Source organism: Leopardus geoffroyi, chromosome D3 (assembly GCF_018350155.1).
Source record: "Leopardus geoffroyi isolate Oge1 chromosome D3, O.geoffroyi_Oge1_pat1.0, whole genome shotgun sequence".
Lineage (NCBI taxonomy): Eukaryota > Metazoa > Chordata > Mammalia > Carnivora > Felidae > Leopardus > Leopardus geoffroyi.
Genome location: NC_059339.1, coordinates 40,330,709 through 40,354,976, shown reverse-complemented (window position 1 = coordinate 40,354,976; position 24,268 = coordinate 40,330,709). Strand labels below are relative to the sequence as shown.

The 24,268-nt window shown below is 40.0% G+C and overlaps 1 protein-coding gene across 12 annotated transcripts in view; it reads right to left on the bottom strand.

The window, feature by feature from the left end:
- Positions 1-24,268, bottom strand: part of DLGAP1 (DLG associated protein 1) — a 902,804-nt gene that overhangs the window by 25,791 nt on the left and 852,745 nt on the right. For 7 of the 12 annotated variants that reach the window (XM_045459780.1, XM_045459784.1, XM_045459782.1 and 4 more), the window contains one exon: positions 3,667-4,088. In XM_045459780.1, the coding sequence (XP_045315736.1) occupies positions 3,667-4,088 (422 nt within the window). Of the gene's footprint in view, positions 1-3,666; positions 4,089-11,002; positions 11,072-24,268 lie in introns of all 12 variants that reach the window. The other 5 variants (XM_045459777.1, XM_045459781.1, XM_045459779.1 and 2 more) reach the window with 1 other exon arrangement.

Here is a 24,268-nt window from a genome sequence, read left to right as displayed (position 1 = left end):
ACCCAGGCACCCCGGGTTCTACCATTTCTATGCCAGGTGTTCCTCTCCCTCTGCCAAACCGTTGTTCTGATCGGCAGGGCTCTTTATCTCACCAAGGATCCCCCCCCCCGCCCCCTTCCTACTTTTGGCAACAACGACTTCTAATTACTCATTGAAAATTCTGTAACTACTGAAGAAAAAACATTTTGCAAGGTAAAATACTTTTGTAACACAGAATTTCCAAAATATTTCCCAGACTCAAATACATATTCACTGATCCCCTCCTATGTACCAGGAACCATCAGAAGGGCAGTGTCTATAAAGATGAATGAGATAAGAATAATTTCTGTCCTCAGAGAGCTCATTTTTCAGTGGAGGAGAGAGACACATAGACTACTGTAAAATAATGTTGGAAAGAACTGATAGACAGATATACAGGCTATTATGGAATCACGAGGGAGACACACCCAACTCAGCCTGAGGGGAGGCATTCCGCAAAGACTTCCAGAAGGTGAGGCCCAAGCTGAGACTTGAAGGGAGAGCCATATTTTGTAGGCGAGATGGGCTTATATGAATAGATGTTATGGATTTGAATCAGTTTTGTACATTTACAAAAGCATGCATAAAGGCATTTTCATCTAAACTTTGTGTTAGTTGTTTGATCTAAAGTTATAAAGTTATATTAAAAAAACTAATAATTTGGACTCTTCACTACAGACCATTGGCTTTCAAACTGTATTCTAGAAATCCTAGGATTTTTTTGAGATCGGGGGTTGTCAGGGACCTTGGTCCAAGGGACAGTGGACGCTGAGCAGACAGAACTCAGACCGTCACCTCCACTGTTCCGTTATATTTATTGCTGCTGAGTGTAACTATTTTTAATTAGAGAAGGGGTTTCTGATATTAACATATGTTTCAAACGAGGAAGGAAGACCAACTCCCCAGTGAAGCAGGTTTCACGCATACTTGCCATCTAAGACTAATTTATCCAGCTGAGTACTTTTAAAACAAAGTACCAAGAAATACTCCCACCCCTAGTTATCTTTGTCTGTTCTGCAGCCATGACCCTCACACCTCCCCCTAGGCAGCAACCTTGCAAAATAAAGTGGAGATTTGATAAAATGTATCTCTACTGCGAAGAAAATGTCCATAAGGAGTATAGCTTATTAATGGTGGATCTTCAGGGACAAAGACAGCAGTTTTTATTCTTTAGAAGAAATCTCATTATAGCAAAATACCTTCCTATGGAATGGATTTGCTAAGTTCTATTTATAAATCAGTGCTTTAAGTAACATGTGAAGTAAAATTCTGTAACAGTGAATAAATGGGTTGCTCCTTCATGTTCATTACTTTGGGACTTTTCCAAGAGTGCACATTTCAAAATACAAAATGCTTCTCTCTGATCCTGAACACACAATGAGAACCTGGTTTTCTGACAAGATTGTCACCTTTCAAATACATGTGTTTGTATCAAAACGTGGTAACTTGTTGTCAGGGCTCCTTTAGTGTTGCAGAAGATTTTCCTAAATCGTTATACCATGACTGTCCTTGTGCATCACTATAAAGCTGGGTTGAGAGAAGTAGATCTGGTCTTAGATGGGAAGAAAACACATGAGTGACTTTCCTGGGTCCTATAGGAAGTCAGCCAGGAAGCTAGAATGAGTCCTGAACTAATGAGGTGAATGCACCGAAATCTGAAAAATAGCTTGTTCTGTTGAGCAATAAATACATCAGAGGCTGTTGCTCCTTAGACACCAGCATTTTTCCTAGGAAAATCGAATCAACTCTGGGTATAGCCACCAAGGGAAAAGAAGGGAGGAAGATGTTACTGCTAAGACTTCCTTACTGAAACCCACCCCATCCATTGCTGCTGGGTGGTGCCTCCCTCTCCTGTCACCAGGGCAAAAAGCTAATTCTGCTTGTGGATCAACATTCAGGTGAGCCTGGAGTGACATCAACGGTTAGGGGCAACTGTCAAGGAGATTACTCTTCCACTGCTAAGTTGTTTGCACTTATAACATGAGGAACGTTTCAGAAACCTACTTACGGGTTTTCTAACCTGCTCATCAAGGCAACAAATAAGCTAGTCAGCCAGTTGATACCGTTCAGGCAAGAGGAATGAGTGCAGAGAAGAGCTGAGAGCAAGACACAGGGAGGAAATCCCACAGTCTGCTAATTATTCTTTTCCAGACTCAGTTTTCATAAAAAATACTTCCTTGATGGAAAACTCACTGCCTCGTGGCACAATTAGTTTGGTTCATTTAGTAAGTCTATTTACCACAATTAGACATAGGCTCGAGGTCTAATTATAAAGAAATTATTGATATTGTGATTAGGGATGATAATGTATGATTATGTAAAAAAAATCCTTATCAGTGGGTACATAGTAATGTGCCACAATGCTTTGGACTTTAAGATAATCCAGCAAAAATGACTAATGGGGGAAGATAAGAAAGTGAGGCTGGCCAGTGGTGTTGGGTGATAGGTACATTGTACTAAACTCTCTACTTTTGTGCATGTTTTATATTTTTTATGAGAAAAAGTTAAATGATTTAAAAAATAGGTCTAAAAAGTCACATCATAACAATACTCTTCTAGGTAGTTCCCACGCAAAAATGAAGATAGGCTTAAATGCTTACCCCTAAATGCCTAAATTTCTTTGATTCAAAAATATCATCAGTTGGAGGATCCACCATTCATTTGATAATTGTTTTTCAGAAGAAAATAAACACACAACACTGAAATACACGCTGATTATAAACTATATCTCAATTTCAGAGTTGTTAAAAATGTGGAAAACATGCCTCAGAATTGAGGTAACCTGGTCATTTTGTTGTCAATTGTGTGTGTGTGTGTGTGTGTGTGTGTGTGTGTGTGTGTGTAACGTAAGCTCTATGCCCAATGAGGGGCTTGGATTCAAGACACTGAGATCAACAGTCCCATGCTCTATGGACTCAGCCAGTCAGGCGCCCCTTGTTGTCATTTGTTAATAGGAATTATTGTGTTAAAAAGCCAAGTTTGAGAATAACAGTGTGCACGGCCCCCATCATTTATTTATTCATCATTTACTTTAACCCGTTACGTTGAAATTTGTGTTAACTTAGTGGCTGAGGGTTTGCCTTCCTAAAACCAACGAAAGTGCGTGCTAAACGGGCTTATGAATCTGAATAAGCCTGGTTCCTACTGGCCTATGCATTATCGGCCTTGTTTTCATATCGCACGTTACGGAAAGTAATAAAACTGTGAGATTATAAATGCCCAGTGCACCTGCACCGGTGACCCTGGACACTCGTCAGAATTACTGTTAATCCCTTAAGAATCAGCACCCATTTCAGGATCCTCTTGGGAAAGAGGAGCAGTTGTAGGAACTCGAGCTGCCCCCCCCCCCCCCCCCCCCCCCACGTTGAGCTTGGTACTTTTCAGCGAAGAGATCTAGAGCTAGAGGGCATGGGGCTGGAGCTAGCGAAGGTGTTACACCCGCCCAGCCGGTTTCTTTTTATCTTGCAGCGCGGGGCATCTGGACGCTCAGCCGGAATGGCCCAGCGGTCCCACGCAGTCCGGCGGCGGGGTGCGGAGCAGCAGGGCCGGACACCTGAACCGGTAAGGAAGGGAGCGCCAAGCCTAAAGACGCCGCTCAGCCCGCGCGCGAGCGCCGGAAGTGCGGAGTGCGCAGCGGGCGTTACTTACTGTCTTCCGGCAGGTTGTTTTCCCGCTCTTCTCGCTCCATCTGCTGGCACCACCCTTCCATGCGGTCCCGCTCTGCTTGGAGGAGCTTCAGAAACCAGTGGCCGTCCCGGTGGCACACCGACCTTTGGACGGCCTCCAGGGGGTCTTCGGTGATCGAGTCAATCCAGGGATCCGGGGGAGGCAGAATCGAAGGGTCAAAATCCGCATCGAAGTCGTCGTCGGCTGCGCAGGCGTGGTAGTGGTTTCCTGAGCCCTGGATGCTGACGGTGGAGGTGCTCGCGTCCCGGGAGAACTGTCTGGCCATTGGGCCGGGGCACGAATTGTCCTCTATAGACTCCAGAGAGTTTTCCAGATTATCGTGGAAGTCCAGGTCGGCCTGTACGGCTGTCGTCACGCTGTTGGATCGAGTGAACCTGCGGAAGCTTGGAGGAATGGAGAAAGGAAGATTGAGTTCAAGGCTATTTCTCGAAGCGAGAGCATTTCTACTTTTCTTCATGGGTATGGCAGCAGGGGATCCTACCCTCTCAGTCTGGGGTGGGGGGGGGGGGTGTAGGCCCTTGACACAAGCATATCGGTTGCGATAGCTCTTATATACGTATCATGGCTCTCTCATTTTTGTTCAATACAATATTAAAGCATCTCTAGAGAAATGTTAGAAGCAATGTGTGTAGCTGTGAAAGCCAGCAAAATGTCCAGAGTCCAACTTCCTCCACAAAGCTGGGATGGCTCGAATTCTGATATTCAGGTTGCTGAGGGGTAAGGAAAGAATTCTGCATAATTTGCTTAAAAATCCAGGAAACAAAAGCAACCCAACCTGGTCCAAACCTATTGTGAATCCTGCATAACCACATTTTTTTCTAGGGACAGCGTTTACGAAGTAAGACTTTCTGAAAGCAAACCAAAATGTCATTAGGTTCCTCTTAAAATTAAAACTCCTTCCCCTGGTGAGGATTCATTCACCTGTCTCTTGATCGAAAGGTCATTATTACCATTTGACACAAAGCCTTTGGGGCAAAATCAGCTCACAGTTCTAGAGTTCTCTGGTACCATTCTCCTCTGCACCTTTAATTTCCCTTCCCACAGTCCTTGTACCAAGAGGATACAAGACAACGTGTTCGCAGATTCAGTCTGAGCATTTTATAAGGATATTCATGTAATCGGTGTTTTTCAACCAGATGGCTCTGACATCTCTAGTTGACCCTGACAATGAAGGTGAGGGCATATGGAAGGTGGGAGGGGTGGAGAAGAACAGAGGACCAGTGAATTCTTTCTCAGACAAGGGGCAAGGGGAGGTGTGGGCCTGAAGTAATTTAAAACACTTACAAAAAACTTCATTAGCTCGTAGAGCAGGCAGGCAACAATGGCAGAGAATATAAGTCTACTGAAGACAGCATCATGTGCCTGTTGCCTACTCTGTACTTTTTTTTTTTTATTGTTTGTTTATTTTTGAGAGAGAGAGAGCAGGGGAGGGGCAGAGAGAGGGAGACAGAGGATCCAAGAGGGTTCAGACACTGACAGCAAAGAGCCTAATGTGAGCTCGAACTCAGAAACTGTGAGATCATGACCTGAGCGGAAGTCAGATGCTTAACCAATTGAGCCACTCAGGTGCCCCAGTACTCTTTTATTACGGTGACCTCTTGATCTAATATTTTTATTTACTTTTTATTGTGAAAAAATATGCATAACATAAAATTTACTACTTAAACCATTTTTAAGTGTGTGGTCCAGTGGCATTAAGTACATTCACATTGTTGTACAACCATTACCATCATGCGTCTCCAGAATGTTTTCAGCTTTCTCAGTTGAGACTGTACCCATAAACAGCTCCCCTCGGCCCCTTCCTCCCAGCCTATGTCAACCACCATTCTACTTTCTGTCTCTATGGAATTTGACTTCTCTAGCTGTCTCCTATAAGTGGAACCATACTGTATTTGTCCTTTTAGGACTGGATTATTTCACCTAGCATGATGCCTTTTTTTACAGTTTAGTTTTGATAGAGAGAGAGGGGGGGAAGGGAGGGAGAGAGGGGGAGAGAGAGAATTCCAGGCAGCTGTCAGCATAGAGCCTGAGGTGGGGCTCGAAATCACAAACTGTGAGATCATGACCTGAGCCTAAACCAACATTTGGACGCTAAACTGACTGAGCCACAGACACCCCTCATGTAGCAAAATGTCTTTAAGCTTCTTCCATGCTATAACATATGTCAGAATTTCCTTCCTTTTTAAGGCTGAATGATACTCCGTTTTCTGTATATACCACATTTTGTTTATCCATTCATTTGTAGATGGACACTTGGGTTGCTTCCACCTTTTGGCTATTTTGAATAATGCTTCTTTGGACATGAGTGTACAAATATCTCTTTGAGACTGAGTTTTCCATTGTTTTGCATATAAACCCAGAAGAGAAATTACTGTATCATACAGTAATTCTATTTTTAATTTTTTGAGGATCTACCATACTGTTTTGCATCACAACAAATCCATTGTTTTCCCCTAGAAAATAAAGCTTTAGAAAAAAAGGTGGCTGCACTATTGATCTGTGTTAGTTGTTAGGATGATCAGCGTAATCAAATATGGTGTGATTCTGGCCACTCGTTTTATGAAGGTAGACCAGTCAAAAAAAAGCTGGCCCATCTCATTGTTTGCTGTTTTCAGGAAATTACTTCTGTTGAAGGTATTTTAGCTGGTCATTTGATAAGATCCTTAACTCTCAAATGGGCCAAAAAAAGAATCACATAGTGTGAAAGTCTGAAAGCCATGGTACAGATGTCTTGTACTGGAGCGAAAGGAAGAACAGTTTTGCTCACGTGATTCTTCCAATAGCCACTTACGTCTTGGCTGCAGTCGGCCTTTTCTGCATTCTTCTTATTCATCCCCCTGAATGTTAAATGTCATCTCCTGAAGCTCAGCTTTCTTTGCAGACGCAGGTGTGTGAATTGGATGCCTCTCCTAGCAACAGTTGACATTGCAAGTCAACTTGCAGTCTGGCTGTTCTACTAACACCAAATCTCAACTATGAGAACACTGGGCTTCACTCTCCAAGATCATGTATTGCCAGAGGCACTGCATTTTCCAGACTTAAAGAAGTGCCTTATTTTTTTCCCAATCGCAGCAAACTTGCCAGAGACAGAGTCTGTCCCACACACAAAACAGAGTGACCTCTCCTGTGCCTCTGTTTTTACCTACACAAAACCATACCACCAGCATTCCTGATAGAGGGCTCCTGGCTCTGAATCCTGTAAAGTATCCACCTTCTTAAGAAAAATTACTTGGCAGTAGATGAGTAGAAGTTTGCAGTTTAGTCACCCAGAAAGAAATAAAAGTTAAGGAAAATTAAAAAGGTTTGGGATTAAAAGCGGTGCCTTTGAACTCAGGCAGCCCTGTCCCGGCTGCCCTGTTTCTCTCAATTAAGTTCCTTAAGCAAGTGCTTTCTTCCACCCAGAGCTTTCAAAGAATGTTCTGCTCTGCAAAACGTTTCATGTCTTTCAAGTGCAAAGTTCCTTCTGAGGGAAGAGCACAATGAAGTTGTTATGGCTGTTTTCGAATTTTGATAGGAACACAAAAGGAGTCGATGGGTGAATTTCTGTGTTTTTAAAAACACAGTGGCTCACTGGTTTGAGCGTCCAACGCTCTTTCCACTCAGGTCAGGATCTTGCGGTTTGTGGGTCTGAGCCCGAGTTGGGCTCTGCACTGACAGCGTGGAACCTGCTTGGGATTCTCTCTTTTCTCTCTCTGCCCCTCCTCTGCTTGCTCTCTGTCTATCCCTTTCAAAAATAAATAAATAAACATTAAAAAAAAAAAAAAAAAAAAAAGAAGAGATCGGTTGCTGAGAGGTGGTATAAACCCATAAGCTGACCCCAGGGGCTTGCCATTTCCAAACCTACAATGCCAGTCGTAAAGCTTCTTAGTACTTCATGCCCTGAAGGCACAATGTGTAATCATGACAACTTCTGTAAAGGACCGGCCAATATTCTGACCTAAGGAGCAGGAAACCATGAAACCAAAGACTGGATCAACCAGTATGGGACACAATACCCTGTCTGTTTGGGACAGCAAGGGGAAAGTCACTTGGTCACATTCACTCTGCTGTTACTTTGTGCACTTTCCCTGAAACACATTTATACGTGTAATAGGAGGATTTTCTGCTGCCCATCCCCTCACAGTGACTTTTCTGCACATAGAAATCAATACAAAGATGGTACATGATGGGACTGCATTTAAATAAAGTTAAGTCACGAGCAAAACAAACAAACAAACCAAAACAAAACCTAAGCACAGTCAGTGTCTTTAGGACTTGCAAGGTGTTCAACTGTGTGAGACCCAAGCCATAAACTTATCTGGAGGAGACGAACTCAGTCATTCTGTTACTGAATCCTCTAGCCTCTGGTTATCTTCTTCATCCCTCTCATTCACATAATGGTTGCTTTCCAGGGCTAACTCTAGTTTCAAAGGGAGAAACACTAGTTCTGTGCTGTTTGTTCTTTCTTTGTGGGAGGCTTTAGACATTCTTCACTAAGCCTGCTGTCAAGGCTGAATAGATGTGGGATCTGAAAATGCTACTCTTCAAAAGTGCAACCATCTGGGTATTTTGTGAAATGGCACCCTTTAACTGATGTAAAAACCCAAGACGTCTCCTTATATAAAAGATAGATCAAAAGAAAGGTGTGGGGGTGAGAGGAGATTGAGATCAAGAATTAAAACCTGCTAAAAAAGAGATTCTCTCTCATCAGATCAGCTTCCCAGTTAGAACAGCTCATGGAGGAACCTAGGCGGAATACAACCCTGTCGCGGATTCAGTGGGAAGGGACCCTCCTGCTCCCCGTTTGAGATGGTTAGCACTGTCTTATTGACAGATTTTAAAGCTACCTCAAGGGGCACCTGGATAGGCTCAGTTGGTTAAGCATCTGACTGTGGCTCAGATCATGATCTCATGGTTCAAGAGTTCAAGCCCTGTATCAGACTCTGTGCTGACAGCTCGGAGCCTGGAGCCTGCTTTGGATTCTGTGCCTCCCTCTCACTCTGCCCCTCCCCTGCTCTGTCTCTCTCTCAAAGATAAATAAGCATTAATAAAAAAAAAATAAATATCTTTAAAAATTCATTAAAAAAATAAAACTACCTCAAAACAAGCATCCATTCATTATTCAAAATCCATTATGTCCATTCTTTTACCTGAAGATCTCTTTCAGCAAAGGAAAACAGAGTAAGTTTTCTACGTAAAAACTCCCTCTTTTGTAATGCATTTACCAATTAAAGAAAGGGAAGAAACGGACAGTATTGACAGTGGGCTTGTGATCATCAGCTAGCTTCTGAGAGGGCCTGGCATGTTGCCAGCCCCCTTTCAGTACCAGCTGGGCAGGTGCTAGTATCCTTGATGGGCTGTCACTATAGGAACCTTGGTTAGGAGTCTCAACAAAACATCCTCGAACTGACTGCGCCCCAGCAACCAGAGCAGTAGGTCACTCCTTGACTGTTGACCCCAGGTAACTAACAAAAGCCTGAGAGGTCTCACTCATTATTCGTCTTACTGTCTTATTTTGGTGTCAAACGGAGGCCATAGGCTTGTGAGTTGGAGGATCATTTTTCTTTTGCAAACTACATTATCTGTAAAAACATGTGAAAAGGAAGAAAGAAAAACAAAGAGAGGGAGAGAGAGAAGACAGAAAGAAGAAGGGAAGGAAGGGAGGAAGGAAAGAGGGAGGGAGAAAGATGGAGGTGGGGGAGAGAGAAGAAAAAAGGAAGGAAGGAAGGAATGGAGGAGAAAACGTATGAGGCTTATCAGGAATTATGCCAAGAGTCAGGCTTTTAAAATTTGAAATGCATGAATGCCACACCTTTCAAACTCTGGTGTATTGTAAGTGCTATTTGGCTAAGTCATGGTATTGTTAACTTGGCAAGGAAAAGAAGTGATTTGCCAAATGTAATATCAAGGGTGGGTCCTAGGCTATGTAGTACTCCAAAGAAGCTGTGAACAGTGGGAATTGGTCCAAGCTTCCAGGTTGGCAAAGGAGGGCTGTCTTTGACCGCCAACAGTCTAAGTTTGTGGTCCCAAACTGGGTGTCAGAAGATGTCTCAATGTTGGCTTCTTGTTTTAACATCTTGCTTAGTTGAGGGGCACCTGGGTGGCTCAGTTGTTAAAGCATCTGACTTCAGCTCAGGTCATGATCTCATGGTTTGTGAGTTGAGTTCTGCCTTGGGCTCTGTGCTGATAGTTCAGAGCCTGCTTGGGATTCTCTCTCTTTCCCTCTCTCTCTGTCCCTCCTGTAATCATGCGCACTCTCTCTCTCAAGATAATTAAATAAACTATAAAAAAAATCCTGCTTAGTTGAAAAGTCACAACTCACTACAAACCCCACTGTTTATGTATTTAAGTCATTTACAGTCAAAAGCATCTTTTATAGTCGTTGACTTTATGCTGAAAGAGAAAACAACACTACCTTTGCACATGCTTGTTACATCCAGTTATGAAGCCATGAGCTTTAATGTGTGAAGCAAGGAAAATTTTTAAAACTTAGAATATTTTGGAAATAGAGGTAATTTTGGTGAAAAAACAAGGCTCGAATTATTCCTATTCACAGAGACATTTGTTTTGAGAAATGGGGATCAGCTTTCATAATAGCTTGAAGGCAATTTCCTTCAACGCCTATGACCCTATCTGTGCATTCACCGACCTGCCGAAATGGCAGGTGTCATTCACGACCACATTTCGACGCATTTTTTCCCCTTAGCATTAAATGTGTCCCCGGGGGTCTGAGTATTATTTCATAATGTACAAAAGGTATACTAGGAGAGAAGGAGATGGTTCCACCAAATGGAGATAAGAAAGACAAGAGACTTTATGCAAATCATCCAAGTATCCATCTGCTCCCATTCCCATACCATAAATGAAGTATAAATGGAAAGATCTTGGCTTTCCCTTTGCATACATGCACCTCCAGACACACAGATCCTGCTCAAGACATTCACTGTTACCCAACTTCATCGATTTAATAAAGGAATGGCAGGCAGCCATGGGGAGTTGATGAGGGAAGGAAAGAGGTCACAAAGTGATTTCCTACCCACTTATTCTAGGAAAAGCTTTCTCCTTTAATCCCCTGGATACTGAAGACAAATAGCCCTTGCAATAACACTGACTCTCACTTGGATGATTTCTAGATACAGATCCCAGCCAGTTAAGAAGTAGTTTACAAAGACACAGATAAAGATATTAAGGGGCACCTGGTTGGCTCAGTCAGTGAAGCATGTGACTCTTGATCTTGGGGTTGTAAGTTCGAGCCCCACATTCGGCATGGAGATTACTTAAAAATAAAATCTTAAAAAGAATTTAAATATATACACACCAGAAAAATAACAGTTTGGAATTTTCTTTCCAGAAAAGTGCTGTGAGACCAGGAGCTTCTCTCTGTGCACTAAAGACAGATGTCAATTTGTCAATTTGACACTGTTAATAAATAAGAGTATATAATATCAAAGCCTCTACCGCTCCTTAACATTTTCAGTTTTAGAGACCAAAGATGATCGCTTTATAATTGTTCCAAGATATATCATAAATATTTACCCCCATAAAAGGTAGCTGGGTTGCAACAGGGGCAGGTAGCCAGAACCTGTATCACACACTTACCCACACTTCTCTTATTTCTGAACTAGAGATTATGACGGCAACACAGCTACCTGGGAAATATGACGATAAGCAGGAAGGCAAGATCTAGGAGATTAAACCTAGACCTCAACAAAGAGTCTCCATCTATGTATGATGCTACTCTAAATTTGAGGAAACACTGCTGGAATGTTGAATCTGAGAACTTACACATAAAAAGAGGTTATTGATGTTAATTATATTCAACTCCCACAGTTTATTTATTTTACTTTTTAAGTATTTATTTATTTTTGAGAGCAAGAGAGAGAGCACAAGCGGGGGAGGGACAGAGAGAGAAAGGGAGACACAGACTCTGAAGCAAGCTCCAGGCTCTGAGCTGTCAGCACAGAGCCCAGCATGGAGCTTAAACCCACAAATTGTGAGATCATGACCTGAGCTGAAGTCAGACGCTCAATCCACTGAGCCACCCAGGCGCTCCCTCCAACACCCACATTTTAAAGACAGATAGGTAGTTACTTTCAGACTGGATCTCTTGACTGGAATATTTTTCCCCCAGAGCTTCAGTACATTCCCATACATTCCAGGACCTTTCAAGCCCCAGAGTAGTGCTCAATAACAGGGCTTACCCCACTTTAGGCTAAATAAAACATATATGGACGATTTCTGCTTTTGGCCAAGATGGGGTAAGAATGACTGAATTTATTCTTCTATCTGAAACAACTAAAAAAAAAAAAAAAAGGAAAAATATATGAAACAAGTGTTTTCAAGATACTTGATGTCAGACAATGAAGAGCAGTGATCATGAGATGTGGGAAACAAACAAGTTCAGTGATTACCTGTGTTGACTGATCAGAGAAAATGTCCAGGCCGCAGCACAGGGAGGGGTCTCTGTGTGGTGCTAGCAGTCTCCCTGACTTGATGAGACATAGCTGGGAGTCCCAGGAGGGGACTTGCAGTGGGAGTTTGCAAGGCAGAGTGTGGCAGAAGAGAGAACTGCACAGAGAGAACCCAGCGATCCTCGCAGGGTCTCAATAGAGTATTTATCCACAGTGAATGCATGGGGTAAGAAACCTAACCACAGCTGGAGTATATTTGGCCCTCTTTGGAAAAAACAAACAAACAAACAAACAAAAACAAAACAAAACAAAATGCATCTTTTAATTAATTAATTTACTTTTTAAGTTTTTAGAAAATTTTTATTTATTTTTGAGAGAGAGAGGCAGAGTGTGAGTGGGGGAAGGGCAGAGAGAGAGGGAGACACAGACTCTGAAGCAGGCTCCAGGCTCTGAGCTGTCAGCACAGAGCCTGGTATGGGGCTCAAACTCATGAAACATGAGATAATGACCTGAGCTGAAGTCAGATGCTTAACTGACTGAGCCACCCAGGTGCCCTCAAAAAGCATCTTTTTAAAATGACAAAATAATGACTCTTGATATACACAAGCTGTAAGTTGTCATCATGAGCACACATGCACTATAAGACAGGTTAAAAGAAGTCTTTTAAGGGTAAGGAAAATGATGCTAGATGGAAATTTGGATCTACACAAAGGAATGAAGAACACTGGAAATCATAACTTTGTGAACAAATAGGATTTTTTCCCCTTTTATTTAAATTGTGTTAAAGATAACTGTTTAAAGCAAAAATAATAATATATTATGGATTTTTAATACATGTAGAAGTAAAATGTTTGATAACGATAGCACTACTGTGGGTAGTAGAGGAATGGAAACATATTATTTTAAGATTCTTTTATACAAAATGATCTAATTTCCATTGAAGGTATATTGTAATAAATTAAAGATATACATGATAATCTCTATAGCGACCCCTAAAAAATACAATAGAAAGTTATAGCTAATAAGAAAACAAAGGGAATAAAATGGAATCATAAAAAGACAATCCAATGGAAAGCAGAAAAAAGTGAAATATAGGACAAAGAAGAGATAATAAATAACAAATACAAGCTGATAGAATTAAACCCAAACACATCAACAATTACATTAAATGTAAGTGGTCTAAGTATTCCAATGAAAAGGAAGAGGTTGTGAGATTTGATTAAAAAGCAAAACCTAACTATATGCTGCCCATAAAAACCACTTTTTAAAAAAAGTTTATTTATTTTTTAAAAAGAGAGTACAAGTGAAGGAAGGGTGGAGAGAGAAGGAGAGAGGATTGCAAGCAGGTTCCACACTCCAGTGCAGAGCCCAATGTGGGGCTTAAACTCATGAATGGTAAGACCATGACCTGAGCAGAAATCAAGAGTTGGACACTTAACTGAATCACCCACGTCCCATTAAAAATTTCTTAAAAAAAAAGTTTACTTATTTTTGAGAGAGAGAGAGAGAGGGAGAGAGTGAGCAGTGGAGGGGCAGAAAGAGAGGGAGAACGAATCTCAAGCAGGCTTTGCACTAACAGCATAGAGCCCAACATGGGGCTCAAACTCACGAATGGTGAGATCATGACCTGAGCCGAAATCAAGAATTGGACGCTTAATTGACTGAGTCACCCAGGTGCCCCCCAAACCACTTTAATTATAAAGACATGAATAATTTAAAAGTGAAAGAATGAAAATGATACATCATGCTAACACTAATGAAAAGAAAATTCTCAGTTGGTAGAGCATGTGACTCTTGATCTTGGGGTCATGAGTTTGAATCCCATGTTGGGTGTAGAGCTTAAGAAAAAAAAAGAAAGAAAGAAAAAAAGAAAGTTCAATTGCTATCTTAATATCAGACAAGGTAGATTTCATAACAAAAAAATATTGCCAGGGAGAAAGAGGGATGTTTCCTAATGATAAAGGAGCCAATTCATCAAGAAGATATAATAATCCTAAATGTTTATGTACCTAATAAGAGATCTTCAAAATACATGAAGCAAAAATTGATAGAACAATAAGGAGAAATAGATAAATTCACAATTACAGTCAGAGGTTTCAACATTTCTTTCTCAATAATTGATAGAATGTATAGACAGAAAATCAGAAATTTATAGAGAAATTTAAAAAACTAACCTGACCTAATTGGCATTTACAGAATACTCCACTTAAAAATAGCACAATAACATTTTATTTCAAGTACACACAGATTATTTAGCAAGATAGACAGTATTTTGGGCCACAACACAAATCTCAATGAATTTTAAAGGATTCAAGACATAAAGTATAGAGTCTGGTCACAATAGAATTAAATAGAAAGCAATAACTAAATGATATTTACCAAGTCTCAAAATATTTGTGAGCTAGATAACACAAAGACTATGAACACAAAGAAGGAGATTAGGAAACATTTTGGACTGAATGAAAATGAAAATACAATAATCAGAATTTGTGGGATGTAGTTAAAACAGTACTTAAGGGGACATTTATAGCATTGACATCAATAATACAAAAAAATGAAGGTCTCAAGGTTCTGCTACTTTAAGAAATTAAAAAATAGAAGAGCAAATGGATTCTATGGTAAACAGAATAAAGGAAATGAAAAAGACAAAAGCAACAATCAATCAAATAGAAAACAGAAAAATAATGGAGAAATATCAGTAAAGTCAAAGCTTTTTTCTTTTAAAAATTGATAAAATTAATAATCTTCTAGCCAGACTGATGAGGAAAAAAAAGAAAAGACACACATTACCAGTATCAGAAAGGAGAGAGGTGTCATCACTACAGATTCTATAGCTATTAAAATTATATTAAATGAATATCACGAACAACTTTATACCAACAAATTGGATAATGCAGATGAAGTAGACAAATTCCTTGAAAGACAAACTATCAAGGATCAAGTAAGAAGAAATCAATGATGTAAATAGCCCTATATCTATTAAAGAAATTGAATTTGTAGTTAAAAATTTTTTGCACAAAGCAAACTCCACATCCAGGCAGTTTCACTGGTTAACTCAGTTAAATATCTAATTAAAAAAATTATAACAATTTTACACAAACATTTTTAGAAAATTGAGGAGGAAAAAATACCTCCTAAGTCTTTCTATGAGGATATTATTATTCTAAGACCAAAGACAGCAAAGACAATACAAGAAAACTACAGAACAATATTTCTCATGAACACAGATGCAAATATTCTTAACCAAATATTAGCAAATTAAATCCAATGACATATAAAAAGGATTATACATGATGACAAATTGGGGTTATCCCAGAATGTAAAGTTGGGTTAACATTAAAAAATCAGTCAAAGACAACTGAATAGCCACATGTAAAATAATGAAATTGGATCCTTACCTCACACCACATAGAAAAGTTTGCTCAAAATAGGTCAAAAGCCTGAATTTAAGAGTTAAAACTCTGAAATTCTTTGAGGAAAACATAGGGGCAAATCTTCATTATTTTGGATTTGGCAATTGTTTCTTAAATATGACATTGAAAACACAAGTGATGAGAAAAATTGGACATCATCGAAATTAAAAACTTTTGTGCATTCAAAGGCACTATCAATAGAGTAAAAAGACAACCCAAAGAGGAAGAGAAGATATTTGTAAGTCATATATCTGATGAGGGTCTGGTATCCAGAATATATAAGGAACTCTTACACTACTTAACAATAAAAACAAGTAACCTAATTTTTTTAAGATTTAAAAAAAATATTTTTTAATGTTTATTTTGAGAGAGAGAGAGAGAGAGCGTCAATGCAGGAGGGGCAGAGAGAGAGACACACACAGAATCTGAAGCAGGCTCCAGGCTCTGAGCTGTCAGCACAGAGACTGATGCGGGGTTTGAACTCGTGAATCGAGAGATCATGCATGACCTGAGCCGAAGATGGACGCTCAAGCAACTGAGCCACCCAGGTGCCCCAAACAACCTAATTTTAAAAATGGGCAAAAGCTGGGCACCTGGGTGACTCGGTCAGTTAAGTGACTGACTTCAGCTCAGGCCATGATCTCAGCAGTTTGTGGGTTTGAGCCCGCAGAGGGCTCTGTGCTGACAGCTTGGAACCTGCTTCAGATTCTGTCTCCCTCTCTCTCTACCCCTTCCCCACTTGTGTTCTCTCTCTCTCTCTCTCTTTCTCTCTCTCTCTCTCTCTCAAAAATAAATAAACATTAAAAAATGTTTTTAAATAAAAAAATGGGAAAAGGACTTAAATAGATATATCTCCAAAGAGATAAACAACTGGCCAGTGAACACATGAAAAGATAATCAACATCAGTAGTCATTAAGAAAATGCAAATTTAAGCCACAATGAGATACCACTTCATATCTACTAGGATAGTCATAATTTTTAAAAATGGAAAATAACAGGTGTTGGCAAAAAAAAAAAATGGAGAAATTGGAACACTCATACACTGTTGGTGGGAATGTAAAATGGTATAGTTGCTGTGGAATATAATTTGGTGCTTCCTCAAAAAGGAATCCTAAACATAGAATTAGCATATGACCCAGCAATTGTACTCCTAGGTAAATACCAAAAAGAATTAAAGACAGATGTTCAAACAAAAACTTGTACACGAATGTTTGTAGTAGCTGTATTCATAATAGCCAAAAGATAAAACATCCCAAATGTCCATGAATGGATGAATGAATAAATAATGTAGTATAACCATATTATGGTTATTCAGCCATAAAAGGGAATGAAATACTGTTTCAGGCTACAACATGGGTGAACCTCAAACCTGAAACAAAAGGCCACATATTGTATGATTCCATTTATAAGAAATATCCAGAATATGGGGTGCCTGGTTGGCTCAGTCAGTTAAGTTTCTGACTCTTGGTTTTGGCTCAGGTCATGATCTCACATTTTCTGAGTTCCAGCCATGCATTGGACTCTGTGCTGACAGTGTGGAGCCTGCTTGGGATTCTCTCTCTCTCCCTCGCCCTCTGTCTCTCTCGTCTCCCTCCCTCTCTCTTTGCCCCTCCCCTGCTCACACACATACTTTTTCTCCCAAAATAAATAAACTTTAAGAAAAAAAAAATATCCAGAATAGGCAAATCCATAAAGACAGAAAACAGATTAGCAGTTTCAAAAGGCTCGAAGGGTGAATAGGCAGCGACTATTTAATGGTTATAGGATTTTTGTTCAAAGTGATGAAAATATTTTGGAACTAGATAGTGGCAGTGGTTGTGCAATACTGTGAATGTACTTAATGCCATTGAATTGTACAGCAAAAATGGTCAAGGTGGTAATTAAAAAAAAGGTTTTTAAGTTTATTCATTTATTTTTAGAGAGAGAGAGAGAGAGAGCAAGAGAGAGCATGATTGGGGAGGGGCAGAGAGAGAGGGAGAACGAAAGAATCCCAAGCAGGTTCTGCATTGTCAGCACAGAGCCCAATGGGGGGGTGGGGGTCTCAAACTCACAAACTGTGAAGTCATGACCTGAGCTGAAATCAAGAGTTGGATGATCAACTGACTGAGCCAGGCAGACACCCTGGTAAATTTTATTTTATATGTATTTTACCATAATTAAAACAAAAATCAATCAGTGCAGTTCATCGTATTAAATAGTTTAAATGAAAAACCTTGTGATATCTTTTTTTTATTAAAAAAAATTTTTTTTAACGTTTATTTATTTTTGAGACAGAGAGAGAGCATGAACGGGGGAGGGGCAGAGAGAGAGAGGGAGACACAGAATCTGAAACAGGCTCCAGGCTCCGAGCTGTCAGCACAGAGCCTGACGCGGGGCTTGAACTCACGAACCGCGAGATCATGACCGGAGCCAAAGTTGGACGCTTAACCGACTGAGCCACCCAGGCACCCCAGATATCTCTTTAGATAAAAAAAAAAAAAAAAGCATTTGACAAAATCCCATATCCATTTCTGATTACAATTCTCAACACACTAGAAATAGACAGAAACTTCCTCAATTCAGTAAAAGGCATTTACCAAAAACCTAAAGCTCACATAATATTTAACGGTGAAAGACTGCATATTTTTACGGGAGATCAGGAAGAAGGCAAGGGTGTCCACACTGCATCCAGATGAAAAGAAGAAATAAATCTGTCCTTTTTTTTTTTTTGTAGGTAACACCATAGTCTAGAAAATCGTATATAGACTCTACAAAAGTCACTAAAACTAATAGGCGAGTTTAGTGACATTACGGGATAGAAGATCAACACACAAAAATCAATGGTATTTGTCTGACCTAACAAAAGACAGTTGGTAAGTGAAGTAAGAATAAATATCCTTTATAATATCAGGAAAAAAAAAAGAAATATCTATGGACAAATCTGACAAAGTATGTGCAAGATGTTTACACTGTGAATTGCATAATATTGCTAAAGAAAAAAAGAGAGATTGTTAAGATGTCAAATCTCCAGTGATGTATAGAGTCAGTGCAGTCTCAATCAAAATCCAGTAGGTCTAACAGAAATGGACAAACTCTTTCTAAAACTCATTATGGAAAGGCAAAGGACCAGGGCACCTGGGTGGCTTAGTTGGTTAAGTGTCAGACTCTTGGTTTCAGCTCAGGTCATGATCTCATGGTTCGTGAGTTCAAGCCCCTCATTGAGCTCTACATTGACAGTGAGGAACCTACTTGAGATTCTCTCTCTCCCTCACTCTCTGCCCCTCCCCCACTTGTGCTCGTGCTCCCTGTCTCAAAATAAATAAATAAACAAACTTAAAAAAAAAGGCAAAGGACCTAGAGTGGCAAAAAGAAAAAAAAAAAACTTTGAAAAAAGGAAGTTGGAGGACATATACTAACTGCGAAACTTACTATAAAGCTACAATAGTTAAAACAGTGTGGTATTGGCATGAAGATAGGCAATTAGATCAATGGAACAGCACAGAGAATGCAAAAATAGATCCATACATATATATCAATAAATATTTTAAAAGGTTATCTTATTTAAATAAAATTCTAGAAAATGCAAACAAGTGGGAACAAGTAAGGCAAGGGGTAGGGGAGGAGAGGTGGGTGGGCAGGAGGGGCTGACTATAAAGGGGTAAGTGGAGACTTTTGGAGGTGATGGATGTGTTCTCTATTTTGATGGTGGTGATAGTTCCATTATGTATACACTTATGATAAATATATGCAAAAATTGAACAAATTATACACTTCATATGTACAGTTAATTGTATGTCCATTTCAATAAAGCCACTAAAACAATGATGGGATTTGAAGAGGTCAGATATTTGCACCCTCAAGTGCCTACCTCTGAGTGTAAAGTGGTGCAGATTTTTTCAGGAGCTCTTTGAAAATGGGCATCAAGAACATTAAAAAATGTTTGAAATCTTTAGACCCAGAAATTTGAAATTAGACCCAGAAAAGGAATAATCTGAAGTAGCAAAAATACTTGTTGCACAAAGGTAATCATCATAGTACTATACCTTACTATTTTGATCAGTCACTTTTGATTTTTATCAAAGTTATACCTGCACACAGTTTTAAAATATCAAGTAGTTCTGCAAGGCTGGCTAGGAAAAATGGGAATCCCTGGTCCAGTGATGCAATGATTTTCTGTTCCACAGGCAGCTACTTTTAAATACTACCTCTAAATAACAAATATTGTTATTTGTTTATTATTTAGTTTTTGTCTTTAGGAAAGGTGAACCTTTAGATTTTCCCACCTCATCTTCATTCCCTCTTCCTCCTCATTCTCTTTCTGTCTCTGTCTCCATCCCTGTCTCTGTTTCTGTCTGTCTGTCTGTCTGTCTCTCCCACACACACACACACACACACACACACTTCTGGTCTGTTTCATTATTTTTTCCATTCTCCTGATATAGTTACATTGTAAATTTGATTAAATTTTCAGAACTCGCTTTTTGTGACTACATTATTATGACCAGGAAATAGCATTCACAGCTGATTGTGTGTTACGGCCTCAGTTGTGCGCTTCTCCCCCAGCAAATTCCTGTATGACAGTCCTAACCCCCAGTACCTCAGAATGTGACTGGTTTCGGAGACAGGGTCTTTAAAGAGTTAATTAAAGTAAAATGAAGTCATATGAGTGGGCCCTAATCCAACGTGATTGATATCTTTAAAAGAAGAGGGACATAGACAGACACAGAGGGAAAAACATCTGAAGACACAGGGGGAAGACAGCCATCCACAAACCAAGGGCCACAGAAGAAACCCTATCAACCCTATCAACACCTTGATCTTGGACTTGTAGCTTTTGAAACTGTGAGGAAATAAATTTCTACTGTTTAAGTCACCCTGTCTGTGGTGCTTTGCTCTAGCAGCCCTAACAAATCACTATGCCATATTATACTCTCCTTCCTGCACACTTTTTTTCCTTTTTAAAAGTTTGCTTAATTTTTATGTACCTAGCACTTACTCAATCCTCAAAATACCCTCAGATGTGTAGTTTCCTCTGCACGCATTGGAACAAACACATCAGGTATTCTACAAGTCTTCTTGAATTCATCTTTCACAGAGCTTCTGACCTGCTCCATCATGCCCAGTCACTCCCTAAACCTGCTGCATAACTGTTGTCTGGAGACTTCTCTTCTCCATCATCCTGAGGCCTCTCTTTCCCCCCTTTCTTGGGTTGAATTACTCTACTCGTTTCCTTGATTACTTCTTTGCTTTTCCTCTTTTGTGCTTTTTTTTGGAAATCTCTTCAATTTACCTTCCAACTCTGCTCTGGGGATTTCCAGTTGTGCTATTAAATTTTTAATTTCTAAGAGCACTTTTCTTTCTCTTCCCACCTCAATGCCCCTTTCCCCCGCCTGCCTCGTAGCCCAGGAGGGTAAGCTGCTCTGTCAGAGACCATGTCAATATTCACTTCTGTCATGAAGTATTCCTTGCCCACCTTTCCCTTCTTTTCTCTCAGAAATAACTTTCTAATTTTCTGAATGTTCCTTAAAGCTTTTGGTTCTTTTTTTATGACTCTGCTCTGAGTTTGCTGATTGTTAGCCAGTCTGCTCATGCTTGAAAGGCACAGTAAAAGCCTCCTGAGAAGTCTGTGCTTTAGGGAGGGACGTATCCACTGTGACCCTCAGTGTAGGGTGATCTCAGTGGGCTCTCACCTTGCAAAATGCCTGATGTCAATGTGTCTTTGGGTCCTTGGGCTCGGACTGTCCCGTTTCCCCACGATAGATTATTCCATAGTTCTGCTTTGAAGGAATCAGACTGGCCGCCAGGATTCTGGGAGCAGTGTGAACATAAGATTTACGGCAGGGTGCCTCAGCATTGTTTATAAATTTTCACTTATCTTCCTATTTTCAGGATAGTAGCGGTACCCTCAACTGTGCTGCTGTCCTCCAGACCTGAGACTCTTTGTTTTAGCCTCTGAAGAAGAGAAACCTCCAGTCTTTTGCCAGAAAGTCTTTTGCCAGAAAGGCTGTCACCCTGACTCTGCGGGTACAGTTTTTAGGTCCTTCATCCCTACTTTTCTGAGCGCCAGTGCTGTTAGGCCCTGTGCCTTTTGTGAGTTCTGAAATGTTAAGTTGAATTGTATCTTGGGTGTCTGTGTCACTGGCTTCAGATTCTGCTCTCCCTGGTCAGCTAAAGTCAGTTATCACCTCTCTGTCTGCCTCCCAGCTTCCAAAATATCGCTGTTCTTTTCTCTTCCCTCGTTCTCTTTATCCTTTGGACAGTTTATGCCCAAACAAGCAAAACATCCTTAAACTGCCATTTAGTTTCAGAAGGGCTCAAAGATGATGTGTGTATTTTTTCCACTATCTTTAACCAGAAGTCAATCTAGAAATAATGTAGATATTCACCAGTGCGAGAGAGGGGAAGCAAATTATGATTCATACCTATTCTTGAATAGTGTGTAACCAAAAGAAATATTTGTTGTGAATTGTTAATGAGAAAGCTTTTGTTATAACATTAATTCATTTTATTTTATTTTATTTTATTTTATTTTTAAGTTTATTATTTTTTTAGTAATCTCTACATCCAACGTAGGGCTTGAACTCATGACCCTGAAATCAAGAATCCATGCTCTTCTGACTGAGCCAGTCAGCCACTCCTAGTTGATTTTAAAATATCACTAAATTTTATTTTATTTTTAAGTTTTTTTATTTAAGTAATCTCTACACCCAACATTGGGCTCAAACTCATGACTCTGAGATCAAGAGTCCCGCGTGCTCTTCCGACTGAGCCAGCCAGGAGCCCCAAAATATTACTAAATTTTATGCATAGAATGATTTTAATAACTTTCAAAATGTTTGTGTAAAAAGTATGGGTAAAAAATACACCCCTTTATTCATGGTTAATGAAGAAAATTATGGGGAATTTCATTCCTGTAATTTATACATTTTCATAATGTATAAATAGTATCTTACTTATCATTAATTAGACTCAATAACGCACAATGATTATAGAAAAGATAGATAAGGCTTAACACACACACACACACACACACACACACACACACAGACACAGATACACAGTTTTTTCAACGTTCCAAGGCCTGTCAGAGAGGTATAAACTGTCAGCGTGCTGCTCTGTTTCTTCCTCCAGGTGAATTTACATACCGCTTTTAAAATGAAAATAAATATATTCTTCTTTTTTTGTGTGTCCGCCGTGACAGTGTTAAAAGTCACTAGCGGGGTAAGAAAGTCTTAGGCGAAAGAAGAAAGGAAGTATTGTATGAACCACGGTTAATACACAATTGTTCCTTGGAACGAAAAGGGAGATCCCTGGGAGCCTCTTCTCTTTTCCACCTTAGTAAATAGGAAGGATTGGTTTACTGGATGTGCTAATTATCAGCTTGAAAGACAAGAAGACTTCATGCAAACTCCTGGGGAGCAGTCAAAAGGATGGGAGAGAATGGGAACAGGATGCTAGGAGACACTGGGATCCAGAGCAGCGGGTGGAATGGAGGTGTTGGGAGGATTTGCTGGCTTTGCTTGGGATCGGTCCTGCGTGTCAACAACTACTGTATGCGGTGTGGATCCTATTGGACGGTGTCGCTGGCCCGCCTGGGGAAACGGGAATTGGAGAGAGACAGCTAATGTTTGACCGAGATGCGAAATTGCTTCGTTGGCTTAAGGGAAGCAATCTTGTTTCAAAACCACATGCATTCGTTATCCCTGGTTGGGCGCTGCCACAGCATTTAAACCAGTGACCTTTAGACGGCATTCCTCAACGCACGGTCCCCACCATGAGGTAGCCCTGGAGAGTGGATGTGGCACATCTACTATGGATAGCATTCTGAGGATGTCATGGCTGTCTGCAAATACACCGGCAAGACATGGAGGTTCCTCTTTTCGGAGCAGATGCGTTACTTAGCGCATTTTACTCTTTACTGAGTTATTAACTTACTCCTTTTGTTTGAATGTGCAGCAGTGAAGAACACCTGGATTGAAAAGTCTAACCCTTCAGAGACCAATCAGGCGGATTTTGCTTTGTTAGTTTTGGTTCCTAAATTGTGATGGATTCAAAAGGTGATAATGAGTTGCTTGGCCTCTTACAAAGCCTTTTAATCTTCCTCTCTTTGTACGATCTCTTTCTTTTTCTGGCTCTATTTTCTTTCTCTAGCTTTTTTGTTAGGTTACTGTTGTTTATCAGTCTGTCTATTTGGGGAAGGAAGAGATGGATTGTACTGGCCATTCGACGGGAAAACAACAGTCTCATCCTTATCACTAGATAATTGAAAAAAATTCCCTTACTTGTCATTAGGTAATCTCTAATGCCCAATTTTGCTTTTTTAAGATCCTATCTAAATGAATTCTACCGGCAAAATTGCAAACAAGGAATCCTAATTAGAGACAGAATTTATAAGTAATCCCTGTTTGACAATGGATTTCTTTTAGAGAGGTTGAAAACAATCATTAACATCAATTTAAATGCTTATTTACTTTACAGTGGTTAACTATAAAGTGACCTTTGAAGAAGGGTATATTTTGAAAAATTAAGCAGGAAGGTTGGGGCTGCCAGACCTTTTGGGGATGAATTTGAAATAAACCACTCAGTGTACTGAGACTGACCATCCTACAAACTTCGGTAACCCATTAAATATTCAACTTTTTCAAAACATGATGAAAGTGACTCATTTGAAATTTTTGGGTTGCTGTTAGGTATGTTCAAATAATATAGTATTTAGCATTCCTGTAGATGGGCAAGTGTTAGGGTGTTTATTTGATAAAACAGAATAGTTGGCTGCAGGA